At 41.1% G+C, this 25,296-nt stretch overlaps 1 protein-coding gene across 2 annotated transcripts in view; it reads left to right on the forward strand.

Annotated features, from left to right (window-relative positions):
• Positions 1-25,296, forward strand: part of antxr1c (ANTXR cell adhesion molecule 1c) — a 48,941-nt gene that overhangs the window by 2,961 nt on the left and 20,684 nt on the right. The window contains exons 1-11 of one of the 2 annotated variants that reach the window (XM_028029972.1): positions 10,871-11,061; positions 13,767-13,838; positions 14,939-15,010; positions 17,682-17,763; positions 17,886-17,916; positions 18,007-18,080; positions 18,178-18,246; positions 19,258-19,338; positions 19,875-19,935; positions 22,218-22,316; positions 23,313-23,382. In XM_028029972.1, coding sequence (XP_027885773.1) covers positions 13,780-13,838; positions 14,939-15,010; positions 17,682-17,763; positions 17,886-17,916; positions 18,007-18,080; positions 18,178-18,246; positions 19,258-19,338; positions 19,875-19,935; positions 22,218-22,316; positions 23,313-23,382 — 698 coding nt within the window. In that variant the 5' untranslated portion in view covers positions 10,871-11,061; positions 13,767-13,779. Of the gene's footprint in view, positions 1-10,870; positions 11,062-13,766; positions 13,839-14,938; positions 15,011-17,681; positions 17,764-17,885; positions 17,917-18,006; positions 18,081-18,177; positions 18,247-19,257; positions 19,339-19,874; positions 19,936-22,217; positions 22,317-23,312; positions 23,383-25,296 lie in introns of those variants that run through there. The other variant, XM_028029971.1, reaches the window with a different exon arrangement.

Consider the following 25,296-nt stretch of genomic DNA (forward strand, 5'->3'; position numbering starts at 1 on the left):
ATCCTCTGATTTGAAGGGGGACATTTTCCATAAACCTCTCTTAGAGACTTTTCTTTCAATCAGAAGGGAGTTAATATTTAGTTTGAACTAGTTTTCTCTTTTCAGTTTTGTATTTGACAGGTGACTCTGGAGACAGATTGTCGAGTTGACAACACTCGGTCACATAAGAAATGAAATTACATTTAAATTGTCTATTTGGCAGTATCTTCTGTACTCGGCCTAAAAAGAAAGGCATCATTTTTCAATTAACAATGTTACATATTGCCTCCTGTCAGCATTCAGGCAAAGAATATGATTTCAATGCACACAATCCAATTGATCATCTGTAGTACTTAGACTGATTAAACCTGAACTGAATTATTCTGTTTGTTTTTACAAATCTAGCAAAGTTTTCACAGGTGACAAACTATATTTTATAGAAACAGTTTTGTGTAGATCAATCCAGTCCATGTTTGACCACTCAGTATTTTAGATGTTCAACTAGATACCTTAAAAGTGGTAAAATAACTACTTAGCTTAGCGCTAATAGGACGCTCCAAAGCAGATTCCAACTTTGGTGTCATGAAAAAATAAGAAGGCCAGTCGCAGTATTGTCGTAACGTTTACACATCGTGTCGCTGTTTCTTTTTGTCTTACCTGACACGCTGCCATACCAATGACTCAAAGTTGGTGGGGATTTATTAGCTCTGTTAGCTAACACAGCTACGTTATCTAACAAGCTAGCTAACAGTTAATATGGCTGTTTTCCAGCCATATTAACAGTCTGGTAGCCTCCACATTACACCCGACAACTGCAGAAGGATTTTCTGCCTTGCTTCAAAATATCATAATGAAAGTGTAAAAGTTTTAGTTTATATAAACGGGGTTTTCTCTGCCTCTGCACACCAGCCTTTCTCAACTGGTGGGCCTTTGATTGGTCAAAAAAATGGCAAGAAAAATAATCTATTGCATTTCCTCTATTCACACTTCTTGCTGTAAGTGACAATAAAGCCATGTGTTAGTGTTGATGGCAATCGCTTCTAACCAAAGGAGACTTGCGAAGTTTGTTTGCACATGCTCACTAAGTATGGTGAAACTTTGGCACGACATAGAATATTACCTACTATTCTCCTGAGAAACCAAAGGATGATGACAGGATGAACTGGAAATGTTCACATTGGTGGGCAGTGTTGAGCTGCTGGGCTCGTCATCATGTGACTGCACGCTAAAATTTGCCGCTGCGCTGCGATGAACGGGTATCCTGCCGTTCTAAACTCCTTGTTGCATTCAGAGCTAGCTGTCTCTGTGAGCGTGGCTTCTCTGCTCTGGTTCAGCTGAAGATAAAAGACAGAAACAGACTGAACACTGAGTCTGACATCAGAGCTGCTTTTTCTACTGCAACTCCACACTACAGTACGAAGGTCTCAAGAGGAGCAAAACATGCTCAGTTCTCAGATTATCTCCAAAATTTAACATTTATACATGCTATATTTAGCATGAAAACAGGAGGCAGTGATTTAATAAGAGACCGAATGTAAAAAAAAAAAAAAACAAACACTGAAAAATGTCGTTGACTGGATTGTAGCTTGTCAACCTGGGGTAATGTTGGGAACCAGTGGAGAACCACTGCTTTATCCCATGTATTAACCAGGACTTTCCCATGACAAATCCAATTTTCTACACCCACAATTACACCACACATTGGGTATTGTGGAACAACATCTCCTTCAAACTACATCAGGATGCAGCTATGTCCAAAGATGATCCTGCCAGGACAGCAGGAAACTACTGCCACATCCTTGGTGCTTCACAGGGCACTCAGGAGCAGCACAAAAAGTTACGACGACACACAGCAGTTAGACTCTGTGCTGCACTGACAGGTGGCCCTGGTGGAGACGAAACAAGGCTAGAGACCCAACTAGCTTGTCAAACTTGGTAGTATCCATTCGGCTTGTGAGAAATGAAGGAATTTATCCTGAGAAATGTATGCAGTTTGTGAAATCTTAGCCGTACACGGGACAGTGTGCGCTGAGTCCATGCGGCTCGCAGAATATGCACAGTACGCCAGTACTACATGGAAAACTACAGAAGACTTTAAACCAGTAGTCTCAAACTGCAGTCCCTGAGGGCCAGAGTCGTGCAACTTTTAGATGTGTCCCCTGTCCTACATGCTTGAGTTAAATGACAAAACCGTCGCACTAGCATGCAGTCCAGCTCTACAGAGCTCTGTCAATGAGCTAATATTGGAGCTAGGTGTGCTGAAGCAGAGAGAGACACATCTAACAGTTGCAGGACAGCGACCCTTAGGTCTGGAGTATGAGACCGCTGCTTTACACTTAGGTGGAGATCCTCCTTCCGACGCAACAGCTACCCGAAACGTTCGACCAGACCTACAGTAGGATGGTTTAGCTTCATGCATGTCCATCTGCCAAAAAAAAAGAAGAAAAAACTATTGACAATTTGTGGCAAGACTTGAAAATTTATGTTCCCTGGAGCCCTCCATTCAGTCAGAGGCAGAGTGATTTTGCATAAGCAAAGTAGGTATAAATGCCTGCAGTCGGGGCAAAGCTGGTAAAGATTTACCCAAAAGACTTGCAGCTGTAACTTCAGTAAGGGAGGGTAGAGGGTCAAATATGAAAACCTGCCACATTTTTCAAATTGCGACTTGGAGAACTTATTTATGTTTTAAGGCTTATCCTGTTTAATCTTTTTGTTATTACTTTGAACATTTAGGTCACAGTAGACTCCACTGCAGCAATCGGTTATTAACCACCGGATTATTTAAATCATATTCCTATGTTGGCCCTTCTTTTTTTTTCTTCTAACTTACAATACTGGAGCAAAGCCAGATGTGTCATGATCTGTGTTTTTCCTTGTTTATTTAGAGTTTTCTGTGTCGTTAAGTCTCTTCGTTGTCCTGTCCTCCCCTTGATTGTTCCCAGGTGTGTCTCGTCTCTGTGATTACCCTCCCGTGTATTTAACTCCACCTGTGTTCCTTGTTCGTCGTCGGGTCCTCGTCAATGTCTAGCCTTGTTGTCGTCAATGTTTAGTCTCTTCGTGTTCAGTGTGTGTTACTCCTGCTCGTTGTTTAGACTAAGTTATTTTCATTAAAACATCATATTCATCATACCTGGGTCCGCTGCATCTGCCTCACCACTCTCACCACCCGCATTTCCTGACAAGATGGGAGGAGACAAACAAGAGCGCACAGGAAGCAACAATGTTTATGGAAAATCTGGTCTTCATTTGGAGAGCAACATGTTGCACGCAGCACCTCCTAAGGCCCCGATTTTGGTTCCCCGTTGTAAAATGGAAAACAATAAGCTTCACACAGCTTTGCATGCCGGGGATATTTACAGCCGCTCAACCCGCCAGCTTTGTGTAAAGCACATTTTCAAAAGCGTTTAATCCTTATAATCGGTCCTAGTGCCCCAGTGGACCTGCAGAAACAAAATAAAAACTAAAAAATAGAACAGCTCCACAGATGTGCTCCACAGGACTGCGTTCGGTGTGTGTCTGTGAGGTAAACGCTGACATATGCAGCAAATAAGAAAACAGAACCCCTCCCCCCCACCAACATTGTGAGACGCTATAATTAGGAGTCATGTGTTTTGGTGGCTGCTCTGATGGGGACGATGACTAAACAGACATCACTTGTGGACTTCAAAGGTGGGAAGCTCATTGGAAACATGCCTCTGTCTTCTGGTGGAGATGACCTTCTTCACAACACAAATCTGAGTCAGTTTATAGGACACAGACAGACATGTGTTGCTTTCTGTTTGTCTATCAAATAAAACGTCAACAAATCGCATTGAAGACTGTGCTTGTGTCATGTCAAAATGTGGAAATGCTCAAAGGGGGAATGAACACTTTGCATATACGACGGGGGGAGGGTGTCTCTTAAAACGCTTTTACATCCCAACATCTGATTTTCATGACTCTTTAACCTGTTGGTCTTTAAGCTCATTTGCAGTTTTACCCTCAAAGCTGCGCTCGTTAACATGGTTATTCCTAATTAGCACCAAGACTAAGAAAAACATGCCACTGAGGGTGTGGGCGGTGTTGCGGAAAAGGTGGATTTTTGCAAAAAGGAGCGGCCGTCGAAAGAGAAGAAAAGGATCAGGGGATCGTGTTGAGGGAAGGTATTGATGCTGTGACCCAGAAAGAGTTCTCCAGATGTATTTACTGCAGACTTGGGATGATGAGGTCATGTCATGGCTCTGGCATTCGGGGCTGGGCTTGTTCAGATGCATGGCTGGCTGGCTGGCTGGCGTGCGAAGGGCACAGTGGTGGCCAATGGCCGTACGGCTGACTGGGTGGAACTGAGTCATTGGGGAGTAGGTTTGGAAAGTGCCATTATTAGTGAGGCATTAGGTCATTATTTCGTGCAGAAATATGAGATCTTTAGCTTTAGGTTTCTGACTGTGGTCAATGGTAGGAAACATGTCAAAGATTTGTCTTTAGGCAATTAACAGAAAGCTCAGAGTTTGTTTGAGGAATATACCACATGACGCTTGTGGCTGGGACTGCATTCCCAAACCTTGATGCTGCCGCCCCCATGTTTCACCACGGGGCAGGTATGTTCAGGGTGTTGTCCAGCATTAAGGCCCCCACATACTTCATATTTCACTCCATGAAAGACATGGAGTGAAATGTCCATGCAGAGGTACATTTTTACTACCACATACACAGTGTTGCGCAGTAGACTGTGACTACGAGCTGATAAGAGTGAGTCGGCTCAAACAGTTGCAAGGACAAGTAGCATCCAGACTCCCACTCTTTGTGTGGCACAAAGAGTGGTGTGTGGTGGCTGTCATGGCACCAAACCTGCACAATTCATTCAGATTGTGGGAAATGAAGGAATTTATCACAATACATGCAGGAAATTGCTTTGTGTGACTATGAAGACTCAACCGTTCACGGACATGATTGTGTCACAGTAGTTTCTTTTGTTTTGTATTTACTGTTGGTGCTGATTGTATTTATTGATGAAATTTGTGTAGTTAAGTCATTTTAACCTTGTGTTGTACAACCGTTGTTTTTTAGCAAGACAATTACTCATTGTCTCGGATCAACAGATGAAAAATAGCCTTTTGGCTCATTCTGGCACATTTAGAGAAATGCTAATCAATGTGCACTATCAGACAGTCAGGCTAGGTGGACAGCCATGTCTTGTTTGGCTTGCGGTCGTGTCATTCTGTTGGATTAAGCAGTACTCTGTAAAATGCTAGAGAACTTGGAATTATTCAGTGACAGTAAAAGTTATCTACTCCAGCTCTGGGCCGAATAAAGGTGAGCATTTGGCCCGCACTTGTAAACTGACCAGGGCCGGGGTCTTATTTTCCAACGGCCAGTAACCAACGTGGATCTGGATTACTGATCTGGAACAGGTGTTACAGAAATACTGCTTTGGCCCAGATGTGGCACAGACATGCAATTGATATTTCATTTTTTAGACTGATTTGGCCCAGACTGGACCGGATCAGAGTCTAAATGATTTTTGTACGTGTCAGGTGGGCTCATGAGGCTCCTCTGACTGTTATGTGGATCTGGTGACTTGCGAATGGATTTGGCTAAGATCTGGATTCTGTCTGGAGCTAACAATCATATTACATATTAGGTGACTTCTGAAAGCCATTGGTGGCCCTGGATTTTATTTTGGGGTATCAATATAAAGTACAAATGACTGTCCCATATTTCAGATATTTTTGAGTAGCATTTATCATTTTAAAGGGTCAGTATTGTGCGTTTTTCAGGCATATTCAGCATAATCAAGTAACTATGTTTCCTTCAGTTGTTATAAAATGTTGTATATTTCAAATATGGCTGAAAAGATACTTTGTAATTTTACTCCTTAATATTGGGCCTCTGTCTCTTTAAGAAGCTCCTGCTCTTTCTGAAACTCCGCCTTCAGGAAGTCATCACAACATGGCTCCCCTATTAGCCCCTTAATTATGTTTTTACCAGCATTGCTCTGAGAAGCAGCTCGTACATTGAGCTCAGCAGATGCTCAGTTCCACCAGGTGTTTGCCAATTCCTGCTGGCTAGTCTGAAGGAGCTGAGTGGGGGAGTCGCAGTGGAGAGCTGCTCTGTGAGGTGGAAGCTCAGAAGCTTTATCTTAAAGGCGGGGCTAGGTCCACCCAGGTGTTTTGCACTACTGAATGGTTGCCATGGAGATTAAAGGATGTTTCAAACATGCATGAAGGAATCAAAGCAACACTCCAGGTGTGTTTTGATGGGGGAATCACGTCATAGCATGACGTAAAGCTCAAAAATGTTGACTTTACAGAATCTTTAATTCCACTTCACACTATGGACAACTTTTTGCTGGTCCAAAGTCCCAGTAATAAAACAACAGTTTGCTGTTTTAATGGGAGAAACTGTAAACCATAATAATACATCTGCATATGGACATTATGATGTAACTGATTCAGTATGACTGGGTCAGAGTTTGCTGTTTTGTAAAGCCCAGATGTCCGGAAGAGCGGTTTTGGGTCTGTTCCTGGAAAATACTAACATCCACCTACGCTCACCTAAAGCTAACCTCAGGCTGATTTGGTGCTGCTGAATAAGCGCATCTCAGAAAGCGCTTCATGTAAAAAAAAAAAAAGAAGAAACGCATCAATTCGAGTCTTTTATAAACTTCTCATACACTCCTATTTTCTTTGTCTCAACTAGTTTTACTGAGGCATTCACATTCTAAGTATAGACTTTCCTCAGTGCAGCCACAAGCTAACTCACTGATGTGACTTTGAGTCATGCTGCCTGAATCCAGCCGAGTCAGCGGAAAACCTAGAGTGCAGCTGCAGCCTGTAAATACTTGGGACATGTCTGAAAACGCTCAAGAACGACAGCTCTGCTGATGGGCCTCTGCAAGAAAGCTGGTGTTGTGTTTACTGCCGGAAGTCACAGCTGGTCACATATCATGTTTCGGTATTTTAAAGGCTTTGAGAAACAAGAATTTTTTAATTTTTTTAAAAAGTCTTGTATTTAATGCAAAATGTCTGCTCCCCTTACGCATGCAGAGCATCACAGAGCATCACAGAGCACACATTCAGGCCTGGGAAAACCTGGCCCAATAAAGAGCCATTGAACCCCGACTGCAAAGCCTCTAACAACTTGCATTCAGCGGTTTTCACCCGGCAGTTTTTCTTGGTTTCGGGAGGGATGCCCGGTATTAGCTTAGCAATCATGTCCTAAACACTTTGATTTGTGCAACTGCTGTGAACGTCGGTTAGTGGTTCTGAAATGAATCCATTTGCCCATTGGCTGCAGCCTGGGGTGGTGTGGGTAAGAAGACCAGCTACCGTGGCAGACTGCCTTCTCGGTGGAGGTGGGGTGTGTTTTCTTTTTGACGCCTTTACCCGTGAGAATGACACCGGGGGCTGAGATTTCATAGCATGGGGAGAATTTTCTCACATGCAGTCTGGGAGGGAAGAGTCTGCTCCAGTTGGTAGAAACTAACTAAGTGTTGGACAATTTCTTTCCAACCACCAGTTGCCCTTAATGAGGTAGTTAAAGTAGTTTCCATATCTCTGAGCTTCAGGGAAAATGAGACGTCTTTTTGAGAGTCGAACAATTACGGTCAGGGACTAGCAATCAGGACTGAAATATGGGTGTGGTGATGGACTCTGACTACGTAAAGATAGTTACCAAGTCTGCCTGCTATGACCTGAAGAACATTTCCAGGATTACAGGACTAAAAGGACTAATGTCGCAGCAAGATCTGGAGAAATTCTTCCATGCGTTTATGTTTAGCCGCATTGATCTTTAGCTGCCTTAAAAAAAACAAACCAAAAAAAAAAAACAAGTTATCTACAGATCTGCGTATCGGTGTATAAGTGCGAGTGCAAATGGGTGAATGTGCCCCTTGCATAAAGCGCTTTAAGTCGTCAAAATGATTGGAAAAGCTCTATATAAGTTCAGTCCATTTACCATAACATACATTAAAGACTTGTTGTTTCAACATGTCCAGACCTCTGGTTCTAGTTCTGGTTCTGGTTCTGCTCTGCATCCCCAGAGCCAAACATGGAGGAGCAGCGTTCAGCTTCTATGCACCACAAATCTGGAACAAACTCACAGAAAACTGCAAAGCAGCTGAAAGACTGAGTTCCTTACAAATCAATATTCAACTGTTTGGAGCTGCTTTTGATTAGTAGCAAGTGGAACATTGATCAGCATGACTGATGTGTGTTTGTTTGATGATGTTGATGATGGCATTTGGCACTAGACTATCATGTAAAAAATGAAAATATGACCAATCAACCAACACATGGCGTTCCATTTAAACTGACAGACCAGATAGGGAAAGCATTCATGAGAAAATTAGCCAAGAATGTCGTGTTTTGCCTGATATCCTGTCGTTGTACATTGCCAAGTAAAAAACTATTTTAGCAAAATAATCTAAACAGACAGTAGAGCACATGCTTTAGTTTTCCTGTTATAGCTCCCGTTGCTATCTCGTGCGCCCAATCATTCCACTGGATCAACATGTGTCCCCTCTCTAAAACACACATTGTCTGAATCATTTTCTGCCGGTTCAGCGATTCCAGTCTCACTCAATCAGCTGAAAAAAAAAAAGAAAAGATGTATTTGAGATGATTGGAAGTGGGTTTTTTTTCACTGAGTCTTAACAGAAAATGAGACGTGTGGATAATCCGTCCCTCTCCTGGAGTCAGTCTGTTCAGCATCACTGACCGCTTCTCTTTTGATGCCACGGCGACTTGAATCGCACATATACATTATGCCGCACCAGAGGAATCTCAATAGATGCTAAAGGATATGGGTTTTATCTGTTAAGTTGAGCTTATGCAATATTTGATGATTGAAATGTTCTAAACTGACTGTTGAAAACAAGAAAAGTCCTAACCAAAATGCCGCCAGATTCCTACAAAGTATGCCTAAAATGAATGAAATTCATTTTCACAACTTTCTCTTAATCTCTTCGTAACACCTTATAATGTGTTCATATTCTCCTTTTAAACCGTCTGGTAATAACCACATTATTACTAAGATAATAATTCCCATTCAGTGGGGAAAAAATGACAAGCACTGCAAAAGAAATACCCTTCTCAAAACAAGTATAAAAAAATATAGAAGACATTTTTCTACATTATAGCAACTAAATCTGTCAAAGGACTTAACACCTTTTATCAATATTGAAGAATTGTTGACTTAAAACAAGTTCCCACATTGTCCTGAAACGTTACTTGTAACTGAGCTTCGTCTTATTTCAACTGGACTGAGATATTTGCTCTAGAAACTAGACAAAAAAAATACTCGGTGAGATTTTGTGTTTTTTAGCTGTTAGAAGAATGACTTAATCCTGGGTTTTACAAACAGAAGCTAACATTTACGGCCTCCCTCATTTCCGTGTGTGTTAAGTGGCAAAGTGCTAAGGAATATTTTAGTCATTTGCCCTGCAAAAACAAACTCTGAAAGTGTGTTGTTTTTACAACATGCTGTCAAGTTGTGAAAACTAACTCCTGTCTATTTAATTTTACGTTTATGAGACATGAGGAGAAAGTTAGTTTGCACAACTTCAGAGTAAAAAAAAAACCCAAAAGGGCAGAGTAAAAAACTCCAAACCCCCCCCGCCCCCCCGACCCAAAAACAACAAGGATAATCAGCACTCCAAAAATATTCTGAAGATTAAATAAGGACAAAAACACGCCGCTCCTCGGCTACATGCCATCATCAGCTTGTTACAATCTGTCTGTATAGAGATTAAAGGGCTTCCAGTCAACCAGAGGCAAGCAGGGTCTAAGGAGGAGACATCTGAGAAACAAGCACAATCAGTGGCAAACAGCAATAATATACAACATTCTACACAAATATAAGCACAAGTAAATCCATAAAATCACAAAAGTTAAACAGTTCAACACTAACTCTTCATGACGTTCTTTAGGGCTTACTGTCTGTAAGGAGTGGATCCAAAATGTTTGTTGTAACATGACAAAATTTAGAAAAATAAAGGTTAAATGTGAATGATGATGCCGGGACATTTTCTATTTATGTTAGTAAAACAACCTGTTGAATCAGTTTTAATATTTAAGTTTTTCTTTTCTTTTTTACGTTTTTGTTGAAACACGCACTGTGTCGTGACAGTATGTTAAAAGGCAGATATGAAAAAAATAAATCTAAGTCCTCTGCCTTCTCCTGGTTCTAACTAGAAAGAACCAATCAGAGCCCGGAGGCGGGTCTTATCGCTGCCTTCCCCTTTCCTTCCTGATAGCAGAGCTTGTTGTGAATGCTAAGGCTAGCTAGCATAGCCACCGATGATGGTGGACAAATGGCTCTGTTGTAAATGTAAGTTGTTTCTCTGAACAGCAGCACATTTATCAGCGCATACTTGAGATTGATTGACAGCGCTAAGCCCCTCCTCCTGGCTTTGACTGGTTGTTTTTGACCAGGAGGTTAGCATTTCTTCAGACGGCAGTCCTGGCACAGGGAAGAGGTGGAAGAGTTGGATTCTTTTCACAGACTATCCGTCTCACATTACATTGCCACAACATTTTAACAAATATGTGAAAAGCATATTTTTTTAATAAAAGTTACACACTGCAGCTTTAACCTTATCAGAGAGAAGTTGAATGAATCACTAGGAAGTCCGTCTTGGCAGTGAGGAATCTCGACAAGCCAGCTGATTTAAAGCTACCATATTTTTGGCGCACCAACTATCAGACTCCTCATCTCTCCGTTGATCTTCCCTTTCTTTTTTATTTCTTTTTGTTCAGCCAAAGTATTTCTTAAGCAGATACGTGTTTTTCATTCTGCTCCAATCAAACACACTCTGTCGCCCCGTCTTCAGAGACGTGCCCCTGCATAACCTCACGTCGTCTCAGCTTGAGTTACTTTGTTGGCAAATTGCGCTACTGCTGATTCTTTAAGCCGTTTTTTTTTTGTTTGTTTTTTGTTTTTTCTTTTAATACTTTGGGCCCACAAACCTTCAAAACCGCACAACGTCAGGGCTCAGCTGGGATCATTAAAATTAGATCAGGGGATCTTAGCGGGAACCTAATGGGTTTTTATCAAGACTCGCAAATCGCAACGAGCCACTTCCTTCTGACGTTGTTTGGACAGGTGAGCGAAACTGCAAGCTAAGCCTCGGTCTCCACCTCAGACAGCCAGGCCGCTCCAACGCAAACAGCGGCGCCGAGTTAAAAGATAAGCAGAAGGAAGCCAAAAGAGCGAGTCTTCAGCTTCGCCTCGTGTTTCATTAATACTCAGAGCTGATCCCTAACTCCTCTGTCAGATGTTGTCCACAGCTGATTTGTTCCCCTGTTTTTTCTTTCCGCTCTCCTCTGTTGCTATGATGGAACAAACGGCACAAGATGTTTGCGCCTGCTGTTATACTTCAGCTTCCTTGTGTCTGCGTCTGCAGTCCTTTTGTGAATGATTCTGTTTACGCTGCACATTTCGCTGAACTAAACCCGCTCTTTTACCCCCATGTTTTCTTTGTTTTTTGGGGGGGGGTTTTATCATTATTTTGGGAGGAATTTTGCAAAGCTTGTAAAGTTTTTGCTCAGTCAGCCAGATTGGAACGTAAGGCCTTGATGTGGGTGAGCAGCTCATGCAATCAGGAAAGAAAACATGAGATTTTTCTTTTGTGCTGAATAGCCTTTCTAACCATCTGATGAGTGATTCAATTGAACCTTACATAAGGAGTACATGTTTTTGCAGGAAATCTTCTATTTACGATGCTTAATTCCAGCCTGGTGTCCAGCTTGCTGCTTCTGGCTTCAAACTCTTATCTCCTTATTTTCCTCTATAAAGGTGAACATTCTGGTTAACTTAAGGTTTTATGGTTGTGACTTCATTACACAGCAATCCAAGCCCTACAGACACAAACGCTGCTCCTGAAAAAACTTCTGTAGAACTTTCTTAGCAAGACTTAATGCAGTTCGTCAAAGTTGTCCATTGCCACAGCCTCAATTTGAGTTTATTTAAGAGGTAAAATCGATTTTAAGAAAATGTTTGTTGTATTTGCTACTGTGAATCTTGGGAAGGTAAACTCATATGTGACTGTTTTCAAAGGTGAAGTCCCAAAGCTCCAGTTTAATAACTTTTTTGTTCACTTTTGTGCAGACTTAATGTTTAATTTAAAAAGGAAGCAAAGTAGTTAAGTAATGAAAGCAGAGGCAGTTTAAAAAAAACCATAAGGGAATTTGAAATAAAAAGTAACAAGTCATCTGCGTAAAGAGAAACCAAATGTGAAGCAAATATGAATGACCTGAATGTGCTCGTATTACAAGAGGTTCAATGACTAAAACAACCTAGCATGGTCCTCGTTTAGTCTGAAACATTCAGATTTTTTAAATTATTGGTGTAAAACAAGGCTAAATGAGGTTGACATGACTAACATAGTTCTTTTTCACACGTGTTCTTTCACAAGAGAAAAGTACACACTCTGGCATGTCGTCTGAAAGTGTGTGAACAGTTTTACTTTCTAACAAAGCAGTTCTGCTTAGCTAAGCTTTGCTTAATGTGGTTACACAAGCTACTCTCTACACAGCCTAACGCCTTCTTTTGTTTCACTCTTCGAATTTGGTCGCTTTGTTTGTTTCACAACTCTTAATCTCTCTGCCTCGTTAGTTGGCTAACAGGTGGTCCGTTTGCTAGCACGGCTGAAGCCCCTTCCTCTAAGGCTCTCAGCTAATAAAACTGCTGCAAACTCACAGAGCTAGTCTGGACAGAGGAAATGTAGGCCGCCTCACAGGGAGACGTTTCGTAACAGTCCGGTTTTATAGAAGCTATCCTGGGGAGACTAACTCCTATTTACTCAGCCTTCAGGCGCCTTTTTGGTGATAAAGGGAGCCGTTAAATTAGACCCTAGATTTAACCACTTGCCTCTTTTCTCCATGTTTAGCTGGCAGCTAATCATGATGCTACACAAGACTTGCTTGTGTGCTTAATCAGCTAAAATTCACAGTCGATACTGATTCTTTTAAAGTCTAGTAACAGCTAGCTTCCTTTTGTAGCTGTTAGCGTTATGTTTTGTTAGTCATAGCTGCTAAATGTTTGATAACATGTAACGACTAAGTCAAATTAATTTGTTAGCTGTATTAATGCAAGTTGGAACTTTACTCCTGTACTGGAACTACTCTCTCATCAACAATCGCAAGTCGGAAAACAAGCAACTTCGCTAGTTGTTGTGCTAAGTGACGAGGCTAACTAGTTGTAGTGATAAGTCGATGTCAAAAGTTGTTCCGTTTGTTTGTTTTTTTGTTTTTTGCATTATTCAGCATTCATAGACTAAAAGTACATTTTCACAAACAGGTTGTCTTGAACTATGTGTGGCAACGAATTTCCAAGATACAATAAAATATTTCTGCAACCTTTGCTACATTTTACAAGCACGGCGACCATGTTGGATTTGACATCAGGGTCGCTCTGTGACCTCCAACTTTCCGACATGGAATCATCAACAACTTGTACAAAGTAAAGGAAGCCATAATCGTTTGACTTAAAGTAAAATATTTGACCATTGTGTTTCACCTTGCATATTTCCAGCTTGTTCTTTACACTGCGGATGTTTTGAGCCTCAGTTGCTCTTGGTCAGCCACGCTGTAATTTTCCTGTTTAAGCGCTTCGCCATATGGAGCTCAGTATGTCTGTTCAATAGCTTAAAGTGAACTATTTTTGTGGTTCCCAGTGCTGCTTTGGTAAAACACATCTTACAATAGTATGAGGTCGTTGTGGAGTATATGGAAGTCGTCGCCTACGTAGAGATACAGAATAAACTTTATGATGTTTCTCACATTCATTTGTGCTCTCCCGTTCTACAGGTCTGGCAGTGTGATGGGCCACTGGAATGAAATCTTTGAATTTGTGAAGAACTTGGCAGAGAAGTTTAAAAGGTAAGAGATTCTTCACAAGCATGTCCGCGATCGTAAAGTCTTGTTAAAGTACGCCGGCAGAGAAGCATTAAACAGGGTTTAATAAGTGGTAAAACTTCACTGTTGGTATCCTGACAGCTTCTGACTTCCTGGTTAAAGAATCTATTGTTACAGGAAAACACGCCTTACTAACTTGGTAAACAAAACTTTATACCTCCCACACCAGCAAATAAATACAGACCAATTCAAAAAAAATCAATACAGGCCTATTGTTGGTTTGGTTGCTTTCAGACACGGAAGGCTTTTGGGCCTTAAATACAATAAGCAGTATTTTGTTTATATCCCAACTTTGGTCTAAAGATTATGTTCAACGAATTCAACTTGTTTGTGTTGAATAAATCATTTAATAGATTTAAATTCACACATTAAAAACGAGCCGTACCGTTTTTCTTCTTTTTTTTGCTTTGTTTTGGCCAAATACTACCTCCTCGTTTCTCCTCAGCCGAAGGATCCGTTTAGAGCAGAGATCTGTACTTCCCTTAAAGTTTTCATCTTGAAATAAACACGACGGAGAAGCACGAACAGCAACTATCCTTTAGCGTGCTGTCTGTCATAAACAATACCGCGTCCACCTTGGAGGCTTGGAACCTATCTGCAAAACTTTCCCCAAACAGACTTCATCTACAAATAAACACAAATTCACATGTTAAGATTCTGTGACATAGTTTTCAAATCAAAACTAGGTCACTGCCTGTCACTGTGGGTTTGGTTCCTGCCCTCTGGTACAATTCTGTCTATGTTATCATTGTATTCCTGTATATTCATAGTGACTTGCACAATTGTGCTCCTTAAAATTTTTCATGTTTTGTCCCATTCCGACCGCAAATGTCAGACCACACCTAATTTGTAAATAGAGCTTTTAATTTCAGTATAAATGCAGAAAGTTCTGCAAAAACAGGTCTGTTTGAGGAAAGCAGCAAGAAAACACATGAATCTTTCTGTCGGTGACATCATACTCAGATTGTTGGCACAGTTTGTTCCACAGCTAAATGCTCCGTGTGTTTATATATTTCAACGTTTTTTTTTGTTTGTTTTTTTTCCTCTTCCCTTCCCTGTTCCAGTCCCATGCTGAGGATGTCCTTCATAACATTCAGCTCCAGAGCGTCCACCATCATGAAGCTAACAGAAAACAGGTGATTTCACTTGGCTCTAACTTCACTGGTAATGTTTTAATAGAAATGTATTTAATGGGAGTAACTGTAACTGATTGTGTTCTTATTCGTGTCCATCAGTGAGGACATTGTTTCCTTTCTGGCACGCTGGCACAATGTGAGGTTTTAAATAAAGGTCTCTGAGATGTCAAAATACTAGAGGAGGAGCAGAAATCCCCCCTTTTTTAAAAAAGAAAAAAACATGAATTTACCCCCTCCCTCAGATGGATGAACTGGGTCATTTATATTTTCTACACTGTTCTTATTTTTCCCCTTCTACTTCCTCTATTTTGAAGGTCAGCTCTACAACCCGAACTCGTCAGAAAATCCCCTCCTTAAAGCTGTAGGTCACCAAAAGCAGATGACAGATTGATGACAGATTTCACTCCCAAGCTCCTTCGTTGTCCCCAGTTTGTGTGGACAGTTTGTGCCGATCCCTTGACCCGTGCAGTGTTTGCGGTGAACTCGTCCAGGCTGTTAAAACATCGAAATGCACAAAGAGGCTGAAGTAAAATTACAGCAAGCCAGTGGTTAAACTTGCCAGTCAAAAATCATGCTGTATTTCCTCTACGGTAAAACTCCACCATCAGCTCCAAAATCACATCTGGTCCGTTTTTATGTGAGCCTTTAAAGGTCTATTTGATTTTTTTTTTTGGAAAACATATTTTTCTACAAAGTTTGCTGCTAGTGAAGCTTAAAGCACTAAAGCTGTTACATGCTATAACATGTGGCACAGTGTGTGCCACATGTGTGCCACACTCAAAATTTAAATGGATTTATTTTTGTCTATCTTGCTAGGTGGTTGCTTTAACACTTAGCTAAGAATGTTAAAGCAACCAGAAAACTAAGAATTTAGACATTTAGTTGAATGTCTAAATTGTTAGACAAAGTTGTAACCATATATGTTGCAAACAAGTGACGGTGTAAACTACCTCAAAAATGTGAGAAAATATTGCTGTTAAATTTTTACAAAGACTTAATTTTCCAATTCTGTACCACATTTTACTAACTGCTTGCAATTGATTTGACATACAGATTATATATGCTAACTATGCTTTTTAAAGAAGTCATTTAATGAATGTAGTTCATTAAATGCCTGGCATTAAAAGCCTTCTTTAAGAAGTCCCCCCACCCCCAGGCTTTGAAAACAGCAGTAATCAAACCACTTATAAAAAAGAACAATCTGGACAAATCACTACTGCAGAATTACAGGCCGACCTCTGACCTCCCATTCATCAGCAAAGTTATTGAAAAAGCAGTTTAAACAATTAAATAGCTTCCTAACTATAACCAACCGCTTTGAATCCTTCCAGTCTGGTTTCCATGGTTACCACAGCACAGAGACCGCCCTCGTAAAAGTGTTCAATGACATCCATATAAATATGGGAGAACCACAGTGCTGGTTCTGTTGGACCTCAGTGCAGCTTTTGACACTGTTGACCACGACATATTACTGAATCGACTGGAGAGTTGGGTCGGACTCTCCGGTCCAGTGCTTAACTGGTTTGAATCCTACATAAAGAACAGGGATTTCTTTGTTTCAATTGAAAACTTTTCATCAAAGAGGTCAAAGGTCACATGTGGGGTACCCCAAGGTTCAATCCTAGGACCCCTTTTATTCAATATTTATATGCTCCCACTAGCTCTGGTTATAACAGGAAATAATATTAGCTACCATAACTATGCAGATGACACACAGCTCTACATTACGATGTCACCAGGTGACTCAGAGCCCATCCAATCACTGAACAGATGCTTAGAACAGATAAATGTGTGGATGTGCCAAAACTTTCTCCAGCTGAACAGAAACAAAACTGAAGTTCTTATTTTTGGACCTAAAGAGGAACGATCTAGAGTTATAGATCTAGAGTCAATGCACAGCTTCAGTTATTACAACTGAAAACCAGCGATCAGGCCGAAACCTGGGAGTAGTGATGGACTCTGACCTGAACCTCCAGAGCCACATAAAGACAGTTACAAAGTCGGCCTTCTATCACCTGAAGAACATTTCCAGGATTAAAGGACTAATGTCTCAGCCAGATCTAGAGAAACTCATCCATGCGTTCATCTTCAGTCGTATTGATTATTGCAACAGCGTCTTCACAGGTCTGTGCAACAAATCAATCAAACAGCTGCAGCTGATCCAGAACGCTGCTGCTCGCGTTCTCACTAAAACCAGGAAGATAGAGCGCATAACACCAGTTTTAAAGTCCCTCCACTGGCTCCCTGTAGCTCAAAGAATAGACTTTAAAATACTGTTGTTAGTTTATAAATCACTGAACGGCTTAGCACCACAATACATTAAAGATCTGCTGTTGTTGTATCAACCTTCCAGAACCTCTCAGGTCTTCCGGTTCTGGTTCTGCTCTGCATCCCCAGAACCAGAACCAAACGAGGAGAAGCAGCTTTCAGCATCTATGCACCACAAATTTGGAACAAACTTCCAGAAAACTGTAAAACAGCTGAAACACTGACTTCCTCTAAATCTAGACTAAAAACCTCATTTCATCATCATTTCCAAAATGAAATTTAAATGATGCCTAGTTGCTAAAGCAAGAAATTGCAGGCAAAAAAGGAGAATATTTAACTATTTCACAGAAAAAGTATGTTATAATCTTCACTATTTGACCCCAGCTGTTTTTCTGCTCTACAGAGTAAATATCCAAAAGGGCCTGAATGCTCTGAAGAAAGAGAAACCTGGTGGGGATACTCTGATGGACCTGGGGCTGCAGAGGGTACGCAGGCATTGTAACACACACATTAAAACACACAATAACTAATTCAGGACGAATTAAAAGCTTTTTAGGACTGCCTGCTAAATTCTCCTCTAACAAAGAACACGTCTGTCTGCTTAAAGGCAAACGACCAGATACTCAAGGAAAACTTTGGTGAGTAGCTGACGTCTTCAGTGTCGTCATACGTTTCTGCAGTTTACTTTGAATCTTAAAGTTATGGCTTTTTGCTTATGTATCTTTCAGGGACAGCCAGTGTGATCATCGCTCTGACAGATGGTGACCTGCAAGAGCAGCAGCTCTTCAATGCACAACAGCAGGTTAGACATCCGTACTCCATCTAATATCCAGCTATCTTCAATCTAGAGCTCAGGAATTCTGTCCTCACATGACTTTTTATCTGTACTCTACCGACAGGCAGAGGAAGCCAGACGTCTGGGAGCGATCGTGTATTGTGTTGGTGTCAAAGACTTTAATGAAACACAGGTAAGGAAGTTGTAAGACAAGGCCCTCCAATAAAGTGACTCTAACGTAAAAAGAAAATTAGAATAGCAAGCAGTTGTGAAGGGGTCCAAGCCTCCCTTAGCAGTCCAAACCCAGGCACATTTCCCACAAACATGGTCTCAACCAGGTGGACTTAATGCATCATTGGCCAAAACGAACCCATACCAGCCACTAAAGTGGTAGGAACTGTACAATCAGCTCTATAGACTCAGCACTTCATAAGTTGGAAAAAAAAAAGTTCAATACAGATGAAGGTAGATTAAAATAAATTACTTGAGAAATGTGTTTTTGGGCTTGAAAGTTGTCTGTTTTCCTGAGTTTTTCTTAACGATGTCTTTCGATGCTTGAAAAAGTCTTTTATGGCATGTGAGGTGCTTTTATTGCCTCCTACTTCTCAGCCAGCACTGAGCTGAGAAGTAGTTTCAACTAATACGACTTTCCACTGAGAACGGTAGCTACGATGATTTATTGACCCTAGATTTGCAGCAGTTGCTTAAATAAAAATGAAAAGAAACGGAAAATTTCCCAAATCTTCTCAGATGTTCTAAGTTTAGTACAAGTTAGATTTTTTTTGGGCCTCTAAATAAGAAAAGAATTCATAACCGCCAACCATTATTACATAATACAGTATTGTTTGCAAGTAAAAGCACAAGTTCCAACAATAGGCGCAAATTTATTTCAATAGTTGAAAGAGATCCAGACAGTGATGGACTTAAGACCATAAATTCAGTTTTGATACAGTAATTTATGGTTTTGAAGATATAGGTACAGTTGTTGCTATACAGTAGCTCCTTGTACTGATAAACAGTAGTAAATCAGTGAGATCTGTACATACTGCATCGATGTTCAGTGTAGGTTTGTTATAAATATTAATTTTCTGAGTGAGTGTCTATTTTTGAAGCTTTTTTTTCTTAAAACGTAATTTTCTTAATTTGTTCATGCTTTCCTCTTTGCATGCTCTTTTTTTGTCTTTCTCTCTCTCACCAACTCTAGCTGGCCACCATTGCGGACACCATAGAGCATGTGTTTCCTGTGCTAGGAGGGTTCCTTGCCCTTCGGGGTGTCATCGACTCGGTAACCTGACTCCTTTCCACTGTAAAAGTCTACTGTACGTCCAACTGTGAAACTGAGAATTCAGACAGTTAGGGAGTGGGGGTAAAAAAACAGTCAGTGGAGAAGTTGAAACCTCCTTGGTCACCCTAAGGAACAGAGGAACAGTCTCTGGTGGTGGCAAACCCTCTAGGGGTACAAGAACAGTCAAAGATGAAGGCAAACCATCCTGGTGCCCCTATAGACATACAAGAACACTCACTAGTGGAGGAGATTCCGTCTGGGTCACCCTAAGGAGGAGAGGAACAGTTTCTGGGGGCGGTGAATCTTTTGGGCTCCCTCGGGAAACACTGGAGCCTGATGTAGGTTGGCAACATCTTAAGGAGGTGATTTGGCTTTGACCGCCACCCCCCACCCAGGGCTTTGGAGACTCGAGACATGACAAATTTTACTGTAGTGCCAAAGCAATTTTCAAGAACTCTATAAAAGCCATTAAATTTTGCGAGCACGTTGCAATTATTTTGTGTGTTCCTAAATCACTGCTGCCTTTACTTTTTCAGATTATCAAGAAATCCTGTATTGAAATATTGGCAGCAGAACCGTCGAGTGTGTGCGCAGGAGGTGGGTAATTGGAAAAACACACTCTCAGAAAGGCATACACACAATAAATGGGTCTCTCTTGAGTCTTTGAGACAAATGCCATCATTGAATTCACCCATGAACTACGTTCATTTCAATAGGAAGCATTTTGGTTTGGCTTCCTTCTTTTATGACTATCCCAGACTGAAAAATGACCACATGCAGCCTGACGGGTCACTTACCGGAAATCTGCTGTGATGGGCCACTGCAGCGGGAGTAACATCACTGGGTCACATTAAATGAAATGACCGTGAGAACAGCGCTGCAGTTACAGGAGATTAACTGGAGATGAAATGTACAGTAGACATCCTTTAGCGTAATACCAACGGAGAGAGCGTATAACCATTATTGAAAAATAAGTCGGATAATAAATAGCTTGAATGAACAGCTGAAAACTAATGATATGTGTAAGGGTAAAAGCAGAGGAGCTGTCTGTTTTTTGCATTTGCTTCCATTTTGTATTCCATAAAACAGGGAATTACCAAACCATTTAATAATTAGCCAAGGGGAATTTATTTCCATTCCCGTCCCGTAATGGTAGCTTCCTTTGTCATTGTAATACTGGATGATGTGTGATTTGCCCTTCTTCTCTAAGAAAACATGCCTATTTTCCTTGCTTCATTCATTCTGTTACTATTTTTGTCATTCCTCCTCCAATATGGTCATAAAATATAATATGCAAAATTTCCCCAGAAAACTTGCTACGCCCGGAGGTTAGGTGCTGAACAGTTATTTATTAAGCAGCCCGTCGTGTTTTTGAGTTGAAAAATGTTTAAAGTTGACAGGAAGTTTGAAAATATCACTTGATAACTATGTGTTATTGAAAGATTAATACCTTAACACCAACTATAAAATCTTTAAAAATGCAAAATTTTTAAACAGACTTAGATCAACAAGCAATGCTTAGCCTGGTGGGGGCAAGAGTAAAGCCTGGTGGCCCGCCAGGCTTATAATACACCAGGGGAAACCCTGAGTATGTCTACATATTAGGGTAGTCACGATAGTAACATTTCCAACATGACACTCGGTGCAGCTTGTTACATCGCATCTTTTTACGAAGGGTTTTCTCTGACAAAGATGAAAGAAATACAACCAGTAAAAGTATGACGATATTTTCAGTACTGTTATCTGGAAACGCTAAAGTGGTTTTGAGGAATGTTGTTTTGTTGTATTCACACAGCTCATCCCCAGTCAAATTGCGTTGCAGACGGCCACCGTCTTCCATTCAACAGATTTTCAGCCCACTCTCTCTGATGATAGAAAGTCAATATGATGTGACTTTCTATTGAAACATTCAACAGTTTGTCATTTGCCACTAGATTGTAAACCGATTCTCCATTTGGGAAAGGGGAGGACAAATGGTTGTGCCACTAATTTTGCACTTTGCATGTTCTCTGGTGTATGATTTCTCCCTCTGCAGAGATATTTTAGCAAACAGTCAAGAACTAAACGGCAACTAATTTTGGATTAGCACTCTGGTTTTGGCATCATGGATTCTCAGGCAATCGGCCCTTTATCAGGGTTTGTTTTTTTTACTACAGCAGTTCTTAAAATGCAAACAGCAGTCCACTTCAGAAAATGCTGTTCTTAAAATGTAAACAATGCTTTTTACAGCCCAAAACAAGGATTTATTCCATGCTAATGTGTTCCACAGCAGCCCTGTTCAGGGTAACGTTGCATCATTTTGGTGGTCTACTACTCACAGCAGGGAAGGCTGCAGATGGTTCAGATTAGTTGCTACAATTGGCTGGGTACACCGTTGTTAACGTTTAGTCATTTTACTATCAGCCACATTAGCCTCTAGCTCCTTTACTACTGGATAAAAAGCGTGTGTGTGGTTCATTAAGATTCTTTGCTATTTTCTATCCATACTTAGCCATCCATAAGCTACTGTTTAAGTAAATAATGGGTTTTTTTAACGCCTTTAAGGTTGTAGATACAGGAGTTTTACTCGCCTTTTTAAAACCCTCTCAAACATTAAAGCTTTGGTCTTCAAGACGAGTTCATCAGGGTGGTAAATTGGGCTTCGTAGCTCAGGATTTCAGCCACGATCAGAGCTCATCAATACCCGCCGTCTTGTCCTGGTTGTCAGCAACGCGTTTGCTTTTGACCATAGAGGATCACAAGGGCTCTCCTTGAACAATGCTTGCCATGTTACTGGAGCTGATTGCCTGTGTTTTGTTTATTTGTGTCTACCTTAGTGAGTCATATTTTGTGGAATCTTTCATATATAAAAATGACAAATGTGTTGTTTGTGCAACCAGAGACATTTCAAGTCGTGGTGAGAGGAAACGGATTCCTCCACGCAAGAAACATCGACCAGGTGCTCTGCAGCTTCAAAATCAACGATACCATCACAGTCAGTGAGTAGACTGGGCGTGTTGTTGTTTTTTTTTTAATAAACAGAACTGTCAGTAACAAAGTTCAGCTGGTTTTCTACAATATATCTGTCAATTTCTATATCACTGAGTAGCAAAAGGGACAGTACTGAAAATAAAACGGTTACATTGATCTACATTTACAAGACAACATTCTCGTCTTTCAAAAACGTAAGGCACAGCGATGGAGATATTTAACTTTTGGCTACATTATAACCACAGAGTTGAGTGGATTTTATTAGGATTTTATGTGTTAGACCGACATGTACTGTATTTGTATTCAGCCCCTTTTACTCTCATAGCCCTAAATAAAGTGCAAGCAGTTGCCTTCAGAAGTCACCTACTTAGTAAACAGAGTATACTGCAAGAGAAAATCTATCAAGACATAGCAACAGCTGTGACCAGTAACTCAGAGGGGCTGCAGAGGCACACTGCACATCACCTTCAACACCTCCTAACTCCTACTGTAAAACATGGTGGTGGCAGCTTCATGCTCCTTTACGACCCATTTGTGGTTGTAATGTGAATACGTGCTGCACAGTGGCGCAGTTGGTAGCACTGTTGCCTTGCAGCAAGAAGGTCCTGGGTTCGATTCCCGGCCGGGGTCTTTCTGCATGGAGTTTGCATGTTCTCCCTGTGCATGCGTGGGTTCTCTCCGGGTACTCCGGCTTCCTCCCACAGTCCAAAAACATGACTGTCAGGTTAATTGGTTTCTCTAAATTCTCCCTAGGTGTGAGTGTGTGTGTGCATGGTTGTTTGTCCTGTATGTCTCTGTGTTGCCCTGCGACAGACTGGCGACCTGTCCGGGGTGTACCCCGCCTCTCGCCCGGAACGTAGCTGGAGATAGGCACCAGCAACCCTCCCGACCCCATTAGGGACAAGGGTGGACAGACAATGGATGGATGGATGGATGTGAATACGTTCAATGCGTGTGAATACCTTTGCAGGAGACTAATTTCTTTTTGTGTTTCTGCCCTTTAGATGAAAAGCCTGCTGGTGTAGAAAACACATTCTTACTATGTCCAGCTCCTGTCATCGATGAGGTTGGAAAGTAGGTGTCTCTTTCTCTTTTTATAGCTTCATGAACTCTTACAGCTTGCATTTCTTAGACAGATTGCTTTATGCAGACTGCACTCCTTATATAAAGCCAGGGGAACATGTGGAAGTGTTCACATGCATCAGAAATCTGCCATACATTAGCTGTTTTTTATGATCCCTATCTGAAGTCATACTCCTATTCTCTAGTTCCTAGAATAGTTCTAGGAAAATATAAAAGGCGGTGCAGCTGTACCAGCTCACGCCGGGGGCGAAGCCTTCGTGCGTTTGTCCTGAGCAGTTAAAAAACCAGAGTAGATTTCTCTTTGTGTGCCACCGACAGGAACCAGTTGATCTGGACGACAGAACTTGCAGATCTCACGAAATGTCTCGACTGACTTCTCGCCAGTTCTTTTGGGCAGGAAAAGTCGCAGCAGTCGCTGACTTTTCCAGCCAAGAAAAGAACTCTTAAACACTCAGCGTGGTATTTGTAAAGAGCCAAGTCTGTGAGGCCATTTGCCAGCTAAAGAGCAAATCGTTTCCTCAAGGAACTAGAAAGTGAAAGGGAGGCACCATATTTAAACCGGGGGGTGTTTTTTTCCAAGAGCGACCAACCAGCTATAACTCCTTGAACTCTGTTGTTTGAGAATATTACATTAGGACTCTTTAAAAAAAATTATGTTGGATCTGATACCAAACTGCAATCACAACTTCAGAGTATTTTATTGAGTACTTCTGTGAAACCCACTGAAAGTGTGGCATGCATTTGTTTTCAAAAGAATAAAATCTGGTTCAACTACCTGCCAGCTGGGTTCAACTGTGTGTGATTACACTCAGTATGACTCCAGCTGCTTGTTAGAGAATACCAGTGGACAAATAGCATCTAAAGACATTGTTTATTGTTCTCTGAATATTATGTTGCGCGCAATATGCCCTGCAAATTTTTAGATTAGATTAATTTATTCCTTTATACATGTTACATTTGAACAGTTACTTTGTTGTTGAACACATTCTGTTGTGATTGTACCATGTTTAGATTCATAAAAATAATAAAAAGAAAGGAGGAACCGTCCTGTAGCCATCTGCCAAATCAGAAGCCAACTTCATCTCCATATTATACGGCATGTTTATGCTTGGTGCCACATTGGATTACCGTAAACTCTGACAAACGGAAAAAAAACACGAAATGTCTCGACTGACTTCTCGCCAGTTCTTTTGGACAGAAGTCAGTCGAAATAAAATCAAAAATAAATCTATTTTATGACGCTTACAGATGTTGTGTGCCCACCATTTTTCTTGGTAAAGTTTCTATTAAGGAAGAAAATACTAGTCCTGGGTGACCAGGCATGCTAGTTACCAGCCTTACAAAGGTTAACCCCAGCAACTCCTATGCTAACGCTAGTCTATCCATGCTAATGACCGGCAGAGGAACAAGGCAATCTAGAAGGTGACCAGTCTCGGCATGTTAGTCAAAGCTTCAAAGCTAATGTAAGTAAGTAGTCTCCTTCTCATTTGACAGCACCAGCTGCTCAGTTACCGGTGTCGGCCTTATCATTAATCAGGTCAGTAGCCAGCTTTGAATGGATATAACCTCCTTCAACAAGGAAGCAGTCCCTGCTGGGTGCACTATAGTCTTAATTTTGGCACTGAAACTGTACCATAACCCTGGAAGAAAACCCAGAGCTGAAAAAGAACAAGGAGTAGGTTCGCCTTTTATTGGACTGTGACCTAAGACACACAGTAAATGGTTTTGATCAAAGCATAGTCATGTTTTTCAGTGGCCTAATCAAAGACCAGACCTAAATCCAATCAAGAATCTGTGGCAAGACTTGAACACTGCTGTTCATAGAAGTGACCAAAGCTGAAGGAAGCCTAACTCACTGGCTATTGGATCATTTTCCTTCCGATTCCTTTTGTTCCTCCATCACAT

This window comes from Xiphophorus couchianus, chromosome 10, assembly GCF_001444195.1.
Source record: "Xiphophorus couchianus chromosome 10, X_couchianus-1.0, whole genome shotgun sequence".
In the NCBI taxonomy this organism is placed as follows: Eukaryota; Metazoa; Chordata; class Actinopteri; order Cyprinodontiformes; family Poeciliidae; genus Xiphophorus; species Xiphophorus couchianus.